At 55.0% G+C, this 20,299-nt stretch overlaps 1 protein-coding gene across 1 annotated transcript in view; it reads left to right on the forward strand.

Moving 5' to 3' along the window:
- SLC1A7 (solute carrier family 1 member 7) overlaps nt 1-19,562 on the forward strand; it is a 47,033-nt gene extending 27,471 nt beyond the window's left edge. The window contains exons 4-11 of the mRNA XM_004273839.4: nt 6,701-6,743; nt 8,812-9,034; nt 12,627-12,726; nt 13,435-13,668; nt 15,614-15,808; nt 16,583-16,717; nt 17,149-17,251; nt 17,841-19,562. Of these exons, the coding sequence (XP_004273887.1) occupies nt 6,701-6,743; nt 8,812-9,034; nt 12,627-12,726; nt 13,435-13,668; nt 15,614-15,808; nt 16,583-16,717; nt 17,149-17,251; nt 17,841-18,059 (1,252 nt within the window). The 3' untranslated portion in view covers nt 18,060-19,562. The remainder of the gene's footprint in view (nt 1-6,700; nt 6,744-8,811; nt 9,035-12,626; nt 12,727-13,434; nt 13,669-15,613; nt 15,809-16,582; nt 16,718-17,148; nt 17,252-17,840) is intronic.
- Nucleotides 19,563-20,299: the final 737 nt, after the last annotated feature.

Below are 20,299 nucleotides of genomic sequence, written 5' to 3' on the forward strand. Positions count from 1 at the left end.
AATGAGGGCCTTCAGGGCAATCAAGCTACCACTCCCTCCATTTTCTCCATTCTCCAGGTTCTTCTTATCCTTTGAGATGTGTGGTGAACCAAAGATCACAAAAATACCTGCAGTTTTGTTCCTGTTGTGTGGTTCTCACCCACAGGGTCAAGAGCCAGAGAGACCAGGCAAGGTCTGTTGTATCTACACTTACTTGCCTGGTGATCTCATCTAGTACATGGCGCTGTACACCTTCTGTACACTGACGCTGCTGAGTTTTGTTTCCAGTGGAAACCTCTCACCGGCACTCCAGGTTCTTACATACACTTGTCTAAAGGCATCTCGAAATTAGCACATCCAAAGCTGAACTCTGGATTTTCCCCATAGATCTGTCCTTTCCTCAGTCCTGCCCATCTTGGTCGGATGCCTCTCTTATTCTCTCATATCCTGCATCCAGTTTATCAGCAAATTCTGTCAGCTCTACCTTCAAAATGATATCTTAAACCTTGCCCCTTCTGTCTCCCTCTGCCACTCCCACCATCGCACAGACCAGCATCGCCTCTCACTTGAGGGTCCTGTATGGTCACCTGCTTTCTCTCTGTTTCCCTACAGCCTGTTCTCAGCACAACAGCCAGAGGGATCCTTTAAAAACCTGCCCGCAACCTGTCACAGGTCTACAAAATCCACAGTGCTCACTATGGCCTACAGGCCCGTCATGATCCCCCCACCATGCACAGGTTGGCCTCTGACCTTTGCTCCAACTCTCCCTCCCGTCACTCCAGCCTGCTGGCCTCTGTGCACGCCTCCAAACGTGCTTAGGGTCCCGTCTGGGAGCTTGGTCTTCCTCGCTGCCTCTGCCTGGATGGCCCTTCCCTCCCTCCATTGACACCGCTGCCGTGTCACCTCTTCAGAGGGGCCTCCCAGCCTCCGTCAGCCTCTCTCCTCATAGCTTGGATTACTACCTGACACTACCCTCTCTGTGTATTTCTGTATTTCTTTTTCTGTCTCCCCCACTGGAATAAAATATGCTCTGGGAGGGCCAGTTAAAAATCACCCCACTATGGGCTTCCCTGGTGGCGCAGTGGTTGAGAGTCCGCCTGCCGATGCAGGGGACGCGGGTTCGTGCCCCGGTCCGGGAAGATCCCACATGCCGCGGAGCGGCTGGGCCCGTGGGCCATGGCTGCTGAGCCTGCATGTCCGGAGCCTCTGCTCCGCAATGGGAGAGGCCACGGCAGTGAGAGGCCCGCGTACCACAAAGAAAAAAAATAAAAAATCACCCCACTGTATTCCGGAGCCTAGAACAGCAACTGCACGGCAGAGGTGCTGAGTGTTTGCTGATTGCATATGTGGGATTCAGGGGCATCGGTGAAGCCGCAGGGTTTGAAGCTGCAGGAAGAAGCACCAGCACAGGGAGAGTGGCTGAGCACACGAGGCGCGAGGCCAGGTTGAGCCCCAGCCGCACTGGAGGGCTGTGTCCAGCTGCTGGAGCAGGAGGAGAACCAGGAAAGCCGACAGCCTGGAAGCCAAGGGAGGAGGAATTTTGAGAAGCTTCATGTCTAAGATGCACTATTTCTGAGATTTGGTGACTATGATTCATCATTTCTTGGATCCTATGATTTGAAACAGCCTTTCCTTGTGGTGGAAGGATTGCTGGCGCTTGGGGAGCCCCGCCCTCCCCAATGGCCTCCCCTGCTTGGGGGCTGAGGGCTCTGGATCCGACCCACATGTCAGAGTCAAATGTTCCAGGAGGAGTTCCTGCTCTCAGTTGCTTTTCACGTGGTGAAAATCTATCCTTCTGGTTTGAGGTTTTTCCCCCAGTCGCTCACAACCCTGAGCAAGTTGTTTTGCAAAGCTGGGTGGTTGGACATCGCTGACACCATTTCTTAGTCAGAGAGCAGAGCTGCAGGGGAGATCACATGCTTCCTGCAGGGAAGCTCGTCTCACCTCTGTGTGGTCGCTGTGTGGCTGCAGGCAGACCAGCCCCCTCCCGCGGCCTGTTTCCCCGTCGGTTTCAAGATCCCTTCTAGCTCTGTGGTTCTGAAACACAAAGGCCTAGAGGCCAGTGAGGAGGCTTCTGGGCACGAGCAGAAGGTTCTGGAGGTGGGTTGGTTCCGGGACGAGGTTGGAAGGATGGTGCAGAGCTCAACCTTGCAGACCTTGATCCCAGGTGAGGGGGTGGCTGTTCCACTCGAGAAGGGGGAGGCCGGAGGTGAGTTTGGGAAGGATGGATTGGAGCAGGGTAGCGTGGAGTGGGCAGGATGTGCCTGGAGGCATGGGGACACCCTGGGAGCGGATGCAGTCACTTTCGTTCCATTCAGCCCACTTTTATTAAGTAACTGCTCAGGGCAAAGACATTGTGCTGAGAGCCGGTGGGGAGGGAGAGGGGAGAAATACAGGTCCCTGCATCCAGCTGACAGCCACCTTAGGACAGACAGACCAGAAGAGTGCCCTGGACAGCTACTCTCTGCAACCCTTTCTAGCTCTGACATTCTGAGAGGCCGTGCAGAAAATGAGGACACCAGCGATGAGGGTACCAGCGGCCCCCTCACCCTTGCTCTGGCCCAGAGCAGTTGCCTACCAACCAAGAACACAGAGGACCAGGGCAGGGAACTGGGAAATGGAGGCAGGTGTGCCTAAGGAAAAGTCAGAAAGATGAGGGGTCCAACCGAACAGGGAAATAAGGCCCACTGCATCCTTCAGGGAGGGAAGATACGCGTCCGTCTCTCAAAGATGATCCTGAGGAACACAACAGGCCATGTCCCTGGCTGACTCTCCAAGGCATGAGTTCATTTCCCAGGGCTCCAAGCAGGGGTTCCAGAAAACTGACGTCTGCTCACAGAGCAGCCTCACAGAACAAACCCAAGCGGAACACCAGTCAGAGCTGGGCCCCTTCTTTGTTTTCCAATCTTTCAAAAACACCAGAGAGATTAAGTAATGACTTGGGTCTATTTATAGCTCCCAGTTACCCGCTCAGGGATTGGATGAAGCTCTTGGGAGCTGTGCTTGGAAAGGAATAATTCCCACCTTTGGAGCTTGGCTTGGGGATGGGGGTGAGTTTGGAACCGTCACAGTGGGAACTTACAAATAGTAAGTGAGGTGGACTGTGGCCTTGCCCCAAGAGATGTGTGGGGAGGCCCAGGGCAGAGTGTGTGTATACTTGATGGGCTTGGCTGCCAATGTCTCCCAGGCACATTATGTCTGTATTTTACGTAACCACCACCGGGAACACAGGCCTCATGGGGCACACAGGAAGGCTTCCCATGGGTCTTCAAAGCCAAAAGAAAATGGTGCATATTTTTTCATTTAATAATCAAAGGTATACTTCTTTATTAAAATCTGAGGGTAAGTTCATTGAGAATTAGTATGACCACATGTATTAGGAAATGCTTTGGGCTGCTACTTAACAGAAACCTGAAGCAGCAGAGGCTTAAGTAAGGTAAAGGCCTGCACTTTCTCCCAAAAATAAGCAGACCAGAGGTGGCAGCTCGTGGTCATCAGGAGTCCGTGCTCCCTCCACCTTGGTGCTTTGCTGGACTTATTAAGCACTTGGCTTTTATCATCAGTGTGTCTCATGGTTCAGTAAGGTTGCTGAAGCTCCAGCTATTATGTCCATGTTCCAGGCAGAAAGAAAAGAGCTGGAGGAAAGGACCAAAGGGTCCTGGCTGCATGGGCATCTTTTAAAGCTTTTTCCAGGAAATGCCACCCAATGACTCCCACTTACATCGCATTGGCCACCCCTTTGGCAAGAGAGGCTGGGAAACAGGGCTTGATGTCAGGGCCTTCTTGGTCCCTGTAACATGCCTGGGTTTCTGTTAGTGAGTAAGGAGACAGCATGGAGACTGGGCAGACAACTAGTCATCCGTGCTGCAGCACATAATTTCAATTATTGTCATTTTAAAGGAAGTCGTAGAGAGATGTATGTATGAGGTATAAGTTCCATTCGGTTTCTTACATACGGCCTTTTGAACGCCCTTGGTTTCTGCTCATGCTAAAGCAGCCTTCCCTCTAACCACTTTGTCACTCGAACCTACTGGAAGTGTACCCAGGAGACGTTTTCAAGCTGTTACCATGTGATGCAGTGTGGGCCTCCTCCATTCTGGTCAGGAGCGCCCAGGGCCGGTAGGTCATGCGCTACGGCAGGCTGTGTGCCTGGTGTGACTTTGGCTCTGTTTGCTGTCCAGAGCCCTTGCAGGCAGCTGTTATTCTGGTGGCAGAAATCTGCTTACCACTCATCAAAATACAGCCTCATGTGAGCTTCTGCGATCTCAGCTCCCGACCCTGCTTCTTCTCTCCCTTGTGACAAAGCTGAAATCAGTGGGGAAAGCCAAGACCATTCTCTACCAGTTTTCTGCCATGGTAGCTCATTCCAAGCCCTCTTTCTCCTGCCATATGCTAACCCTGAACCTGTATTTTAGCAACAGTGAAAAAAATTATAGTCTCTGCTTCCCAACAGTGGCTGCCAGGGTGTAAAGTTAAGAAAGAACGCACACTCATACTCATGTGTATAACTCCATGCATGTGTGAGCTGAGTCTCGCAAAAGGAGAGACTTGCCGAGAGCAAGAGTGAGCGGGACGGAGGGTCCAGGTAGAGGAGGAACGTGCACACGAGGCGCACGGCCTGTTCAAGGAAGTGCCAGCACAGGAGCAAAACTCCTTGTTAGCATCTCTGATTTAGGTTAGGTTCCTAAAGCAGATTATAAAGGCAAAGACCCTCGCTGTGAACTGCAAATTGCTTTACACAAAGTTTGCTGCCAGAACCACGTGAGGGAGTCACCAAACATCCTCAGCAGTGGGTACTGTCATTTGAAAATTTCTTTAACAGTTTGATAGGTGAAAATGTCTTTTTCAGTGAAGCCGAACATTTTTTTTTTTAATGAGGGATTTTTTTGGCTGCGTTGGGTCTTCATTGCTGCGCGCGGGCTTTCTTTGGTTGCGGCGAGCGGGGGCTACTCTTCGTTGTGGTGCGCGGGCTTCTCATTGCGGTGGCTTCTCTTGTAGCGGAGCACGGGCTCTAAGCAGGCTCAGTAGCTGTGGCGCACGGGCTTAGTTGCTCCGCAGCATGTGGGATCTTCCCGGCCCAGGGCTCAAACCCGTGTCCCCTGCATCGGCAGGCGGATTCTTAACCACTACGCCACCCTGAACATTTTTTAAAAGGTTTTTTGGCTACTTATGTTTTTTTTTTCTTCTGCAAAGTGAATAACCTGGTCAGGACGTTCCATCATTTTTCTATTGAGGTATTAATGTTTCTGTGGTCCATTTATATATGCAGCAAATATTTACTGAGTGCCTGTTACGTGCCAGGCACTCTTCCAGGTGCTGGGGACACGGCGGAAAACAAAACAGAGATCCCTGCCCTCCAGGGAGCTGATGTTCTGGTGAGAAAAGACAGACAGTGAACATGGAAACAAGGTCAAGATTTGTAAAAACTCTTTAAAGATTTAGGATGATAACACTTTGTTGTATAGTTTTCCCAGTTTGTCATTTGCTTTATTATTTTATTTGTATTGTAATCTGTCTTAGAGAGCTTCTCAATTGTTTTAGCTTTTGATTTTGGCATAATTTTAGATTTATAGAAAAGTTGCACAGATAACAAAGAGAGTTCCCAGCTGTGCCCGTCTTCCCCTGATGTTAGTGACTTACATCTAGCACATTTGTCAAAAGTAAGACATGACATTAGTACACACTGTTAACTAAATTGCTTCATTGGATTTCGCCAGTTTTTCCACTAGTGTTCTTTTTTTCTATTCCAGAATCCAATGCAGGATACTAAGTTGCACTTAGGAAATTCTTAATTTTAATGAAGTAAAATCTATTGATTTTGTTCTTAGAGTGTCCTTCCGTTTCCTGAGATCTGATAAAACATTAACCTGTGTTTCTTCTAGATTTTTATGGTTTCATTTTTTAAATTATTTATTTCTTTAAGCCATCTGGGATTTATTTTGGTGCAGTGTACATAAAGATCTAGTTTTTATTTTTCTGAATAGCTGGTTATGCAGTTCTCTAGAATGCGTCCTTCCTTTCTTCACTGATTTGTGAAGCAACTTCTATCAAATATGAAATACTTAAATGTCCCAGGTTCTGTCTCTAGGCTACAGGTTCCATTACGTTGATTTTTCGATTGACGGCTGTGTCAGTATCTCACCGTTTTGACAGTTACATCTTTATAGTATGCTTTCATATCTGGTAGGACAAGACTTCCTCCTCCTTTAGCTTTATGAAAATTATATTAACGAGAATAATGATCCCATTTATGTGCCAGGTCCTGTGTTGGGAGCCACAGATAAGATATGAATGACCAAGTCCCACCTTCAAGGGAGCCAGTCTGTGGGGGAAGCAATCATGTGACTAGTGCCATCCAGCAGCGTGCTGGAGCATAGCTGACCCACAGGGCAAGGGCTGTGGAGTCCACCTGGAGCAGTCATAGAAGGCTTGGCCTCTGCTTGATTGGAGTAGGAATCAGCCAGAGAAGTAGGCAGTGCATTTCGGGCAGAAGGAACAGTGGTCAAAGGCCTGGAGCTGGAGAAGTATGCAGCGTGTTTTGGGAACCTTATGCAGATGGTGTTGGAGCTTTAAGTCCTGGGATGGGGGTGGTGGGAAGAAGTAAGACTGCATAGGGAGGTGGGGCAGGATCATAGAAGTCCTTCACTGCCAAGGGAAGTGTTCAGATGACCCCAAGGGCCCTCCTATCCTGGAATTCTTCAATTACTGACTCTCTTCCCAGGAACATGTTCCCAGCCAACCTGGTGGAAGCCACATTCAAACAGGTGAGTGGGTCCCCGGACGATGGAGAGGTGGGCAGGCAGGGCCAGCCTGGGCCCGGCTAAGGAATGACAGGCTTGCCCAGCCAGTCTCCCTGTCTCTGGGGTTGGGACGCTAGGGAGAGGTGGTGGGAGGACCTGGATCCTTAGAGCCTCCTGGGGCCACACTCCTGCCCTGGGTTCCAACTTTTCACGAAGAAGAATTATGAGGGTGGAGGGAAGCCCCTGCTGAATGCCTGCTCTGCCCTCGTTTACACCCATGCTCGCACACACCATCCCCTTCAGTCCTCAAAACAACCCTGCCCTGGGGTAGGGCCAGCCCCTCTCCTGGACGAGGAATCCGAGGCTCAGGAGGGTTAAAGGATTTGCCCAAGGTTATATCACTAGTAAATGGCAGAGCTAGTAGGTGAACCCAGACCTGTCTGCGTCTAAGCCTGTTTCCTCTTTCTTTTTAGAATAATCCTTTCCCCCTAATAAAAACAGTAATAACATTCACTGTAAAATATTAGCAAAATACTAAAAAATATAAAGCAGAGGATAAAAGCCACCTGTAGTTCCAGCACCTAGCAGTAGCGATAGTAGAAGGTATGTTTCTAGTCTGTTTTTCTCTGCAGAAATGTTTTTAAAAATAAAATTAGGATCATAGGACATATATGGTATGCATCTTGCTTCTTCTTCCCACTCCCTTATATCATGGGTACTTTCCACGGTTATTAAATGTTTCTTAAAAATACAATATTTAGTGATGATGCAACTGTTTGGCTCTTATAAGGCCGGCTATAATTTATTTGCCCATTTCCCCTTTCAGTTGTTTTCCAAAACGAGAAATTATGGTCAACAACCTTGTACACCAATCTTTGTCTGCACTTCTAATGATTTCCCATTCTTTTCCTCTTCTAAAATGTCAGCCGGTTGGTTGACTCAGTCCAACAAGCATTTCCTATCTTCTTCCCTGTGCTGGGGTCCTGTATTGGGCCTGGAGACACAGAGGAGGTGGCTGAGGGTTGTGGAAGAGGCTCCGAAATAAGGAGCTGTGAAACCCTGAGCTAATCACTGTATCTTTCCTAACCTCCTGGGTCTTCATCTGTGAGATGAGCCAGGTAGTGAAGGTCCCTGAATGCTAGGCTAGGGAGTTTAGATATTATTCCAACAGTGACGGGGAATTATTGAAGATGTGAGAGAGAAAGAGAGAATATTGCTCTACTTCACTTCCCTGCCTGGGATGCCCTTTATCTTTTGGCAAACTCCTACCCATCCTTCAAGGCCCAGCACCTAGCACAGAGTGTTCAACGTTGGGATGTTGATTACGATGGTGATGGTGGTGGTGGTGATAATAGCAGTAATGATTACAGAAGGCTTACCATGTGCCACGCCCTGCTGTCAACACTTCACATATATTGTCTCATTTAACCTAACGAGGTAGATTAACTATTAAGACCCCATTTTACAGATGAGGGAACGGAAGCACAGATCCTGAGTGGTTCCCTTTTTCCCCCACTAGAAGACTTGCTTTATTGATACTGTGGTGTTGGAAGGATAGGAGCCCTTATGTGGACTCCTAGTACCTGAGGAATGAGAGGAAAAGACTCAGGAATGCCCTGAGGGCTGAGGAGGAAAGGTAGGTGACTCAGCCACTCAACTCTTCCCAGCTGGGGCCTCATCTCATCAAGAAAGCTCGGGACAAGCTGAGCTTTTTCAAATAGAAAATCCAAGTTTCCATCAGTGGAAGGCAGGGCGGGCTGGCTGTTATGGATGGATAATGGATGGTTGAAAGGGGATAAACAGGTGAAAGGAGGATTATCCAAGTAGATTATCCAGGTAGGAGATGGATGGATGATTAGAGAGGGTCCCAGGTGGGAGTAATGAGGCATAGAAAGAAGAGAGAAGGCGGGATGGAGGGAGGTGTGGCTGGGTAGTGTATGGATGGATAAAGGAACCTCAGTTTTATTTTTGGTAAAATATTGATAATAATTGAGAATAGTCCCTGTCCTGCCTGTGTCACAGGGCTTCACTGTTGTTGTTGATATTAATAACAACACTTGGACTCATTCCGGGTTGGGATGTCGCCCAACAGTACCGCACCAAGACCACCCCCGTTGTGAAGTCCCCCAAGGTGGCACCGGAGGAGGCCCCTCCTCGGCGGATCCTCATCTATGGGGTCCAGGAGGAGAATGGCTCTCGTGTGCAGAACTTCGCCCTGGACCTGACCCCCCCGCCCGAGGTCGTTTACAAGTCAGAGCCTGGCACCAGCGACGGCATGAACGTGCTGGGCATCGTCATCTTCTCTGCCACCATGGGTATGTGCTGCCCACCCGCCCCGGCATGCCGTGGAGCCTGCTCTCCTTGCATTTATCCCTCCCTGCATCCCTGCGGCCAGTAACCTGAATAGCCTGGAGTCTCCCCATCTTCCAGGTGGTTCCTTCCTTTCCTTTCCAAGGGAGTGGCTCATGTCCCCATTCCATTGGGGGGGGCAGGAGGTATCCCCAGCCGGAGCTGATGTTCCTCACTCAGAATTCCCCATCCCTGGGTGCTGTTTACCTCCAGGGGTGTCGGCCCTCCCTATGAGAAGCGCATGCCTCTAGCCCCGTCCCAGCGGCTGTTTATTTAAAGCCCTCATTCCTCCCCTCCGCCCTCAACCACGGGGCCTTCTCTCTGCAGACCTGTCTGTGCCATTTCTTGGGGCCGCCTGACCACACCCTTCCCTTTGTTACTCTTCTCTGGGTCCCCAAGGCCCACCACAGGCTACTTACCAGAAAGCTGGTAAGGCTTAACTTGCACAGGCCCCTTTTGGGGCCTGTACCTTTTTTCCTTTTTTTAATTTTGTGTTCTTTTTCTTGAAGAGGTCCACAGACTGTGTAAGCTTCAGATCCCACAAAACCTCTGGCTACGCCCCTGCCTGTGCGCCCATGGCCACCCCCACCAACGTACGCATACAACCTTCTCCCTCCTTTGGAGCCTAGGAAGTCCTAACCCCTCCACCGCAATCTAGCTTGTCCTCGTCCTTTTAGGCCAGCCCAGGGGTCATCACGAGTCTCACTATAAAATCACATCAGCCCCCCGTCGCCCCAGCCCCAGACCTGGGAGGGCCTCTCTGGCTTCCGACTCCTCTGCAGGGCTTTCTTCTCAGTGGAAGGCCTCCCCATCCTCCTGGATTCTCAGCCAAGGAACCTGGGGGTCACTTGCCACCCCACCTTCTGCCTCAGCCCACACCCACATCCAGTCAGGCCTGCCCCTGAAATCTCTCTGCAGTCTGTGCACTTACCTTCGGCGCACTGCCCCAGCCAAGGCCGTCGTCATCTCTTACCTTGTTTCTGCAAATGCCGCCTCAAGAATTCCGTGTCCCGGTGTGTCCTCCTCACGGGGTCACTGAGTCTCCACGTAAAGCCTCCACTGGCTCCACTGTACTCCAAGAGGGGTCCAAACACCGCGCGCGGCCCGCACAGCCTGCAAGCTCCGGCCAGGCTGCCCCCTCTCGTCCTGCTCACTTCCCCCTGCCGCGCTGCCCTCCAGTTCCTGGAAGGCGCCTCCCGGGCCCTTCCCACCTCCCTCAGCCTGGCCGTTCCTGCCCCTCCCTCTCCCCTGCACCTTTCTCATCCTTGAGAGGCCTCTGCATAAGCATCCCGTCCTGGGGAAAGTCTACCTGGCCCCCCAGTCAGGTGCGCTGTGTCACTCACATGTTTGACCCAGTGCAGTTATGTAATTGTTTGTGTGACTGTTTAACGGCTGCACGGCAGCTGTGTACGCTCCATGTAGGCGGAGACAGGGCTTGTTCTCCATTTAGCCCCATAGCCTCCACGGGACTGGCTGGAACAGGTGCTCAGTAAAATCTTCCAGAGAAGGCTTCCCCGGTGGCGCAGTGGTTGAGAGTCCGCCTGCCGATGCAGCCGACACGGGTTCGTGCCCCGGTCCGGGAAGATCCCACATGCCGCGGAGCGGCTGGGCCTGTGAGCCATGGCCGCTGAGCCTGCGCATCCGGAGCCTGTTGCTCCGCAACGGAAGAGGCCACAACAGTGAGAGGCCCGCATACCACAAAAAAAAAAAAAAAAAAAAAAATCTTCCAGAGAGACGGGTAGATGGATGGATGGATGGATGAATGATAAGGGGTAATGGAGCACTTATCGTCGTGGTCAAAAGGCCAGGCGGGCACACAGAGGAGCCAGGACCTCAGAGACCCAAGTGTGTGAGGAGACAGTGTTTGGAAGCATCCTCAGTCCATCTGATAATCTGTCCCCAATCCTGGACTTTCTTCCTCATCCCAGCCATCGCCTCTCTCTTAGGGGTGGGAACACACTAAAAGGACATCTATTGGCAGAGCTAAAGAAACCTTTGAGACCCTTCAACTCACTGTTTGCTGAGCACATGCAACTGTCCATGTGTCAGTGTGTATTTGTTGTGTGTGCCCAGCTATAGCTGCACCCACATCTGTGTGCCCACATCTGAGCGTGAGCGAGCACATTTGCACGGCTGCTCCCCTCACCGCAACCTCCTTCCCCGTTTCCTCCCTGGTGCTGGGATGTGGCTGCTGCTAAGGTGTCATTGGCCCTGCCTGTCGGAGGAAGCCCACTGCCACCCCCTGCGTCCCATGCACACTAGCACCTAGCCAGCCGGAGCCCATGGATGCCCCAGAGAGCCTGATGAGGAACAGGAAGAGCCGAGAAGGGACAGAGCCAGCAGAAAACCTGGCTCTCAGCTCAGTCAGGCTTCCGTGGGCCAGATGCCCAGGGCTGGGCCCAGTGTCATCCGCATGTCTGGACCCTCCTACCCACCCTGGCAGGGCGCCACCGCTCTGCATCACCTGTGGTAGCTGCTCCCCAGACAGCGTGGGTTCGGCTTCATGGGCAGGGAAAGGGCTCTTCTCTGGAGTCCCACAGACCAGGGTTCAAATCCTGCCCCTCCCCAGCTGAGTCAGTGGATCAGCCTCTCGGACACAGTGACAGTAAGCTCCACGAGGGCAGTCACAGGGTGTGATTTGCTCTCCAGTTTTGTGTCACCAGAGGGACAGCAGTCACTTGTCACTGTTCCAGGAGTGGCCTCCCCATGCTCACCTGCGTGAGCTCACCCCACAGAATAGCACACACGTGAAAGCTTCCTGAGTGAAGGAGAGCCCAGAACCCCAAGGGGAGGGGAACAGGGGCTCCGGAACAGGCTTTATCATTCATTCATTTGTTCATTCATACGTTCATTCATCCATCCAATGATGAGTTGCCTTCGTGGGGTTAATCTTCTACTGGAGAAGACAGAAAAAAACACCAGACGACTGTTGTAATAAGTGATATGAAGGGATCAGAAAGAAGTGAAATAGAGGGGAGTAGGTGGGGAGTCTGCCAGGGCAGTGGGAGCGGGTCTCCAGCCAGGCCAGAGCTTCAGGCATCGGGTACCATGCGGGCAAAGGCCCCATCACAGTCAAGAGCTTGATGTAGTCTAGAAACGTGAAGAAGGCCGCGACGCAGGAGCACAGCGAGGAAGGGAAAGCAGGGCCTGACGGAGGCGGGAGTTGTAAACGGGGTCAGATCAAGTGGGGCCTGAAGCGGAGGATGTGGGAGTGCTGGTTGTGCTGTGTGTGCAGGGAAGCCGGTCGGGGGTGCTGGCAGGGAGCATTTCTGTCTTTAGAACATGGTACTTGCTGCTGGGTAGAGCGAGGCGACAGAGGAGGAAGAGATGAGAGCCCTGTGGGGAGGCCACAGCCTGCTCCAGCGGGGAGGAGAGGGGCGGTGTGAGGGAAGCGCTGGGGCGTCAGAGGCTGCTGGGCAGTCGGCTAAGCGCCGAGATCTGCGTGTGCCTGTGGTCTGTCCCTGCCTGGCCACCAGCCTGTGTTGGCACACGTAGGCATCATGCACATCCAACACCGTCTGCGGCGTCTGTGATATGCTGTGTCCCTGACCCCCGCAGGCATCATGCTGGGCCGTATGGGTGACAGCGGGGCCCCCCTGGTCAGCTTCTGCCAGTGCCTCAATGAGTCCGTCATGAAGATCGTGGCAGTGGCTGTGTGGTAAGCCTCATCGTAGGGGTGCGGGGGGCTTCTCTTCTACCCACTCCACCCCCTTCCAGCTCTGCCCTGGGCAGCTGGAGGGACACCGTGGTCCTGTAGGAGGGAGCAGAAAGCTGCCCGGGAGGCTGCGTTCTCCTGGATCCCCCCCGCCCTGACTAGGCCGGGTTCCAGCCCTGGGCCTGCCACTTCTGGCTCCATCAGGCCCACTGGCGGCAAGCTAAGAGCTAATAAACCTGGCCCTGTGCTCTTGGCCTCAGTTTCCCCATCACCTGGGGACTCATCAGCTCAGTCTTTGGAGAAAGGAAACACTGGAAGTGACAACCAGCTGCCCCTTCTTGGTTCAGAGTTCAGACCTTAGGAATCTTCTAATTTAACCTTGCACAGTCAGATGGGGAAATGCAGAGGCCTGCCAAGGTCACCCCCAGAGGCTGTGGCATTGCTGGGCTGAAACGTGGGCTTGCAGAGGGCAGGGGAGCTCCTCAAAGGCCTGGACGGAGGAAGGCAGAGCGGCAGGAGGCTGCGCATCGCTGGGCTGGTTGAGGTGGCATTCGTTTCACCACGTGCCAGGCACCTGGGCACACAGTCTCATTCTGTCCTCACAGGGGCCCCGGGAGGCTTAGAAGGGTGAGGCTAGGCAGTGATGCAGTGCCAGGGCCTCCCAGGACCTTTGTGTGCCCGGCACTGAGCCGGCTGCCCCGCCCACCCCAGGTACTTCCCCTTTGGCATCGTGTTCCTCATCGCTGGCAAGATCCTGGAGATGGACAACCCCACGACCGTGGGAAAGAAGCTGGGCTTCTACGCTGTCACCGTGGTGTGCGGGCTGGTGGTGCACGGCCTCTTCATCCTGCCCCTGCTTTACTTCTTCATCACCAAAAAGAACCCCATCGTCTTCATCCGCGGCATTCTCCAGGCCCTGCTCATTGCGCTGGCCACCTCCTCCAGGTAGCCCTGGGCAGCGGGCAGGATGGGGGAGGAGACCATGGCTGAATGCTGTCCTTCTGTCCAGCCATCATTTGTCCATAGCCATAGAACCACGGAAAGTGTCAGCGTGACCTGCTTCACAAACTTGGGAGACGCTCCGGTAACAAGACGTATTCTTAAAATGTAACGCTTGAGGCACTACCTGCCCAAAAGGCAGAAAGCCCTCCCCCACCTGCCCACATACCCCGGGTTCACTCAGTCCACATGGGGCTCGGCTTCCACGCGACGGCGGCAGGGGAAGCTGGAGAGTGCTGAGTCTGCAGTCGCTATCGCTGTTGCCTTGCGCTGCCACGTGGTGCTTCTGTGGAAGTCAGGCCCTGTGCTGTTTAGGGACCTTGCCTGTCTACCGTCACTGGGACAGCCTGGCAAGTTGCCCCGTCACAACCTTGGTGGTGTCTCCAGACAGTGGGAACTTGCCTCGTGGTTCCATCACCCACTAGCTGTGTGGCTGTGGGCCAGTCACCTGACCTCCCTGGTGACCTCCCTGTCAGTTTCCTCGGATACAGACTGAGGATCATTGCAGCCTCTGCCACATAGGGTTACTGGGGGATTAATGGAGATAACCCAGTAAGGCCGGTCTGGGCTTGATGAAGCAGCACCTGCCCTCAAAGATCCCAGACCAAAGCGAGTGCAGGAGACCCGGGGAGGTAGTGTCACGCAAACTTGGCTATTGAGCAAGGGGTGGGGTAGGGGAAAGGAGGTGGTCACTTACTGGGCATCTAACCCTGTGAAGAAAGGGTGGTTCTCCCCACAGCAAATGTCCAAGCTCCGCACGGAAGAAGTCACCCGAACTTGAGCCCATGTCTCTGGCACCAAAGGCCTGGCTCTTCCCTGCATCCCTTACTGCCTTCTCTTCCCTGGGCCTCAGCTTCCCAATCTTTAAAGTGGGAATGAGGGCCACCACAGACCTCCTTCCCTGGCAGCCACATGGCCCGCCCTTGGCAGCAGAAGCACCTCATACAGGACTCAGGAGGAGCAGAAGCCCAGTGAGGAGAAGCCCTAGAAGCCTTGTCCAGGAACCCTCACCCAGGGCCGAGGGAGGAGGTGAGAGGGAAAGACGAAGCCCCAGGCAGCTGCTGGCCCCCGTGACAGAGCCGGCAGCCCTTGCCATTTCCTGCTGGCAGGAACCACGGCCTCGGGCCCAGCATGCCTGGGGCCCGTGAGGGGCTCTGGCAGGTGCCAGTGGGCTTCCCAGGCAATGGCCTGTGGTAGAGGAAGGGCTCTGGGGCCGCGCTAACCCGAGTTTCAGTCCCAACACCGCCACTGGGAGCTCAGTAACAACACAGCTGCAACGTGAGCGGTGGCTACCACTGGTTGAGCGCCTACAGTATGCAGACGCTGTCCTGAGGGCCCACTCGTTAATCCTAATAGCTCTGTAATGTATGGACTCCTTGGGACAAGGAAACTACGGCACACGCAGGTTAAGGAGGTGCCCGGGCCACTGGGCTAGTGGGAGGCCGGAATCTGAAGCCAGCGGTCCCGCCAGAGCCCTGCTTTTGACTGACCTCTTCATCCGCACTTGGCACAGTCGTGCGACACAGGGTCAGCCCCTCCTCCCCTCTGGGCTTCAGTTTTTTCACCTGTAAAAGGGACTTAAAACCCCTCCCTCCCAGGAAGCCATGAAGATGTATAAAGCACAGTGCCCGGCGCATAGTAGGAGCTCGGCTGGTGGTAACTCCCTTCCTGACCCATGTGTATGGGGGTCTCTGAGGCCCTGGGCCTGGGCAAGTCTGGCCATGTGACCATTTTCAAAGCCCCTTCAGCCTGTTCTCCCCCTACCCCAGATGGGCCAACTGCCTGGCGTGGGGGGGCGGGGAGAGCTTCCGTCACTGGTCAGCGGACAACCTGGGGGCCCTGCCCATCCTGGAGGAGGGTGATGGGCAGACGCTGGCCCCTCTGCCCACAGCTCAGCCACACTGCCAATCACCTTCAAGTGCCTGCTGGAGAACAACCACATCGACCGGCGCATTGCCCGTTTTGTGCTGCCCGTGGGCGCCACCATAAACATGGACGGCACTGCACTCTATGAGGCTGTGGCTGCCATCTTCATTGCCCAGGTCAACAACTATGATCTGGACTTCGGCCAGATCATCACCATCAGGTGCACCCCCGACACCCTGCACCCAGTGTGGATTGGGGCGGGGGGTACTCTGGAACGGCCTTCAGGAGTCTTGAGCTCCCAGATCTCATGGAGTCTCTGAGGCCCAGAGAGGGCAAGGGGCTTATTCCAGGCCACACAGCAAGCCAGTGCTGGGGCTGAAACGTGACCTGGCCTCGTGACTCGGGGCACCAGGCTCCTTCCCCAGCGCTGCCCTGCAGAGGGGAGCTCTGAGCAGGCTGGGAAGCTTGGGGCCAGAGGAGGGCCTGCAGTCTGGACATGCAGAGCAGGGGAGGGTGATGCAGGCAGGCACAGGGTAAGCAGAGGCCAGGGGCAGGATTGAGGGATGGTGGAAGAGTTGCTGGTGTGGCTAGAGCTGAGAGAAGGGTGCTAGGGTGAGGGGCAGAGGCCAAGGGGAAAGCCTCACATGCCACCCCGAGGGTACAAGTCTGACCCTGGGGACCCAGTCCTAGAGGGAGGCTGGGCAGAGCTGTGCCAGTGGACAATCAGAATCTGTGGGCAGCTTGCTGGAAATCTACAGAGACAGTGGCTCCAGACACAGGGTTTTCCACAAACTCCTCAGGAGGTTCTGCTGAGGCCAGGGATGGGGGCCTCTGGGACCACAGGACCTTAAGCAGAGACATGCCTCCCACCCAGGGAACTCCCTGATGTGGCATTCCTAGCAATTCCTGCTCCACGTGCTGTCCCCAGAGGCCCGGGGATTTTGGCCTCCTCCTTGGGTCCAGGGCCCAGCAATGCTCCCTGCCCCTCCTGCAGCATCACAGCCACCGCAGCCAGCATCGGGGCAGCCGGCATCCCCCAGGCCGGGCTCGTCACCATGGTCATCGTGCTCACCTCCGTGGGACTTCCCACTGATGACATCACCCTCATCATCGCTGTCGACTGGGCTCTGTGAGTGGGGTTCGCCCCACCCACCCCTATGCCTTGGGTGGTAGGCACTCGGGGTGGGCTGGGGAACTGCCGTGGTTTGGCACAGTGGGTACTCGCTGACACCGGCCCAGCTGCATGATTTGCGGGGCCCAGTTTTCAAAAATGAAAATGTGGGATCCCTTGTTCGAAAATTATAAAGAATTTCAAGAGGGTGGGAGCAGAGCATTAGCCCAAGTCCGGGCCCTTCTACACACTGGCCCTGAGCCACTGCACAGTCACATGCCTACAAAGCCGGCCCTGCATCACCCACTTCAGCATCAGCGGGGGGGGGGGGGGGGCTGGGAGGACAGGAAGGCGCCCATCCTGTGGGTGCTGCTGGGGTGAGCACTGTCCTCTTCCAGCTCCCCTTACAGCAGAGGGCCTGCCGCTCACTGCCCACCTTGGCCCACCAGGGACCGTTTCCGCACCATGATTAACGTGCTGGGTGATGCACTGGCCGCCGGGATCATGGCTCATGTCTGCCGGAAGGACTTCACTCAGGACACGGGCACTGAGGTGAGAACGGTGCCTCCCTCCCAGCCGGGCTGCCCAAAGACCCGGGGGTGGAGCCAGGTGGGGTGGGCAAGGCAGCACATCGGCCACCCACCAGCTGGGCAGCCCTCGCCTGATTCCTCCATGCCTTGTTCTCATCGTGGGCACCCGGGTGACAGATTCCTCTAACAGCAAATTGCTGAGCACCCACTGTGGCCAGCGCTGATCCAGACACAGGAGCAGCAGTGGTGAACACAGTCAGTGCCCTCAGGGAGCAGTGCCCACAGTAATGCCAGCGTTCACACGTCTGCTGGGGCTCCTTCAGTAACCACGTGTAGCAGGCTGCCCCACTCCATGGGGAGGACGCTGAGGCCAGGCAGGGGAGCCGCCCATTCCCGCACTGGACCCCGTGGGCCAGGTGCCCTCCTCTACTAGGACAGTCCCAGGAGAAGGCAGGAACTGGAGCCCAGAGAGTCCCTGTGACCTGTCAAGATCCCCCAGCACGTCTGTAGGAAACCCAGTCGGGTTGTTCCCAGCCCTTTGCTCCTCCAGTCCTCCCTACTGCCTAACCCAGTCTCGCCTGCTGCTGCCAAGACCTGTTTCCCCTCACCAGAAACTGCCGCCCTGCGAGACCAGCCCAGTGAGCCTCCAGGAGATCGTGGCGACCCAGCAGAACGGCTGTGTGAAGAGTGTGGCTGAGGCCTCAGAGCTGACCCTGGGCCCCACCTGTCCCCACCACGTCCCCATCCAGGTAGAGCAGGATGAGGAGCCGGCTGCCGCCAGCCTGGACCACTGCACCATTGAGATCAGTGAGCTTGAGACCAACGTCTGAGCCTGCGGAGCTGTAGGGGCTGGGGGAGGCCTCCGTGATCAGGGGCCAAGGGCAGAATCTCAACTCACGGCTTTCCTGAGCACAGGACCAGGCTCACACTACCTTCCCCCCACCTTGAGAGTCCGGAATGAGATCCACGTGACGGAAAGTGGAGTCTCAGAAAGGGGAAAGACTGCGTGTGGGAGCCCCGGCTGGAGAGTTACAGGCAGGCGTAGCCCAAGCCCCGCCTGTAACATTTCCATCGTGTTGACCTGTGAGGGCGGCAGGCAGGGGTACGGTCCCCACTTTCTGGAACACAGAGTTGAGGCTCTGAGAGCTGAAAACAGTTGCCCCGGGTCTCAGAGCAAATAATGTCAGGGCCAGGACTCTAGTTCAAGGCTTTCAAGCCTCGGCCCCTCCCTCCCAGAGGATAGGGTTGCCTGCAAGGCCAGATGCCAAGAGAGAGGCTCCACCCCTTCCCAGGAGCCCCAAAGCCACCACTGCTTTCAATTTATGAAGACATAGCAATGTCCCGGTTCTGCCCCAGCTGTGTCCCAGCCCAGGCCAGCCCCCACCCTGCCCCGTAACACGTGGTCTCAAACAAACTGCTCTCCCCAAGGATGGGCCCAGCCTAAGGCCAAGACCGCTGCCTTCCATGTGCCACATGACCTGTGTGTATGGGGGCCCATCCTGTCTCCTGTCCTACCAGTTATCTCTCACAAAGCTCACCCAATGTGGAGACGAGGATGTCTTCATCAGAGCCCCAGGGCCCTTAGAAACACCAGGGCTAGCCTCCCACTGAACAGGTGGGCTGGCCGGGACTGGGGAGGCAGACTCACCTGGGATGCTTTAGTCAAGCTACCCATGTGGCCCTGGGGTCAGCACTCCCCCAAAGCCCGTGTGATGAAGTGGAGTTAGGTTTTCTATTCCCTTCGGTGTTTGCAAATTCAGTGATGACTAAATAAAGGTATTTTCTTTTTCAACCTTGTGGGCCTAGCGACCATACTCTGGCCAGCATTTCTTTATTAGGCTAATACAGGCAGTCAAAGAGCAGACTGGCCTGTCTGGGCAGCCAGAGGACAGACAGGGCTGTCCAGGAAGCTAGAATGTCAACAGCCTTGTCCGTGTAGCTGAAGTGTAGACAGCTCTGCCTGGGCTGTCAGCGTGTGGACAGGCCTGCCTGGGCCGCCAGCGTGCAAATGAGCCCATCCTGGTGGCTGGAGTGGGGACAGGCCTGCCTGAGCCGTCACATGCAGGAGGTAGAGTGCAAACCAGGCTGCCCAGGGGCCTGTCTGGACAGCCACAGTGTGGACAGACCACTCTGCCCGCAGCCTGGGCTCTGCTCTGCAGGCAGGGCCCTGAGGTCGGCCCTCACAAAAGAAACACATTTCCTCAGCCAGCCTGGCTCCTTTCAGTGAATGCTTTGCTTTAAGAAGGGGATGTGCCCAAGAAGTTTCCGGACTCTCCCTCCGTCGTTCTCCTCAGCCCCACGGTGCCTCCAGGAGGCTCGCAGGGGACACAGAAGAGCCCTGGCCACACAGCCTGCTCTGGATGTACTCTGGAGAGAAGATGCAGCCCCAGGGTCTTGCACTGTGGAGCCCTGGAGACACTGAAGCTGGGGGAGGGGAGGGCCCTTCCAGGAGGGTACCTGCCTTCCAGCCCCCACTCCTGAACTACTTCCATCCTCCTCCCAGGGCCATAGTCTGAGGAGCCCAGGAAGGGCCCCCGGCTCCCCCTCCCACTGCAGGGCTGAGGGCTGTAGTATCCACCATGGGAGCGTCTTTCCTTCCTTAAGGCCCAATCACCTAGGAGAGGTCAGACGTCAAGCTATCCTAACTCCCCACATGGTGTGGCCTGGCTTATTGGCCCCCTCCCTGTGTCACATCTCTAAGGCCCTTCGAGCAATGGTATCCGCTCCACACGAGGCAGGAACCTGCTCTTTACTGGGCTTGACAGGAGCATGCTTACACACCTGCAGTAGTGAGGGGCCACTACTTGCTGGGCATCTCATCCACTGTGGGGCAGCTCTGCCCGTCAGGGGTTCTTCTTTGCTCTAAGCCGGGTACGACCTTCTAGTCCAGCTCTGGCCCTGCTGGCGGTGGTGGTGCACTGGGCATGTCTACAACCTCTTCCCTGGGCAGGTCTGCAGAGACCAGAGCCCCAGCTCCCAGGCCTGCCTCCAGCCCCTTTCCCACTCCAGCATCCTCTATGGGACAGAGCCATCAGGAATGCCCACTCAGTGCACAGGAGCCCTGTGCAGC

Source organism: Orcinus orca, chromosome 1 (genome assembly GCF_937001465.1).
Source record: "Orcinus orca chromosome 1, mOrcOrc1.1, whole genome shotgun sequence".
Taxonomy (NCBI): domain Eukaryota; kingdom Metazoa; phylum Chordata; class Mammalia; order Artiodactyla; family Delphinidae; genus Orcinus; species Orcinus orca.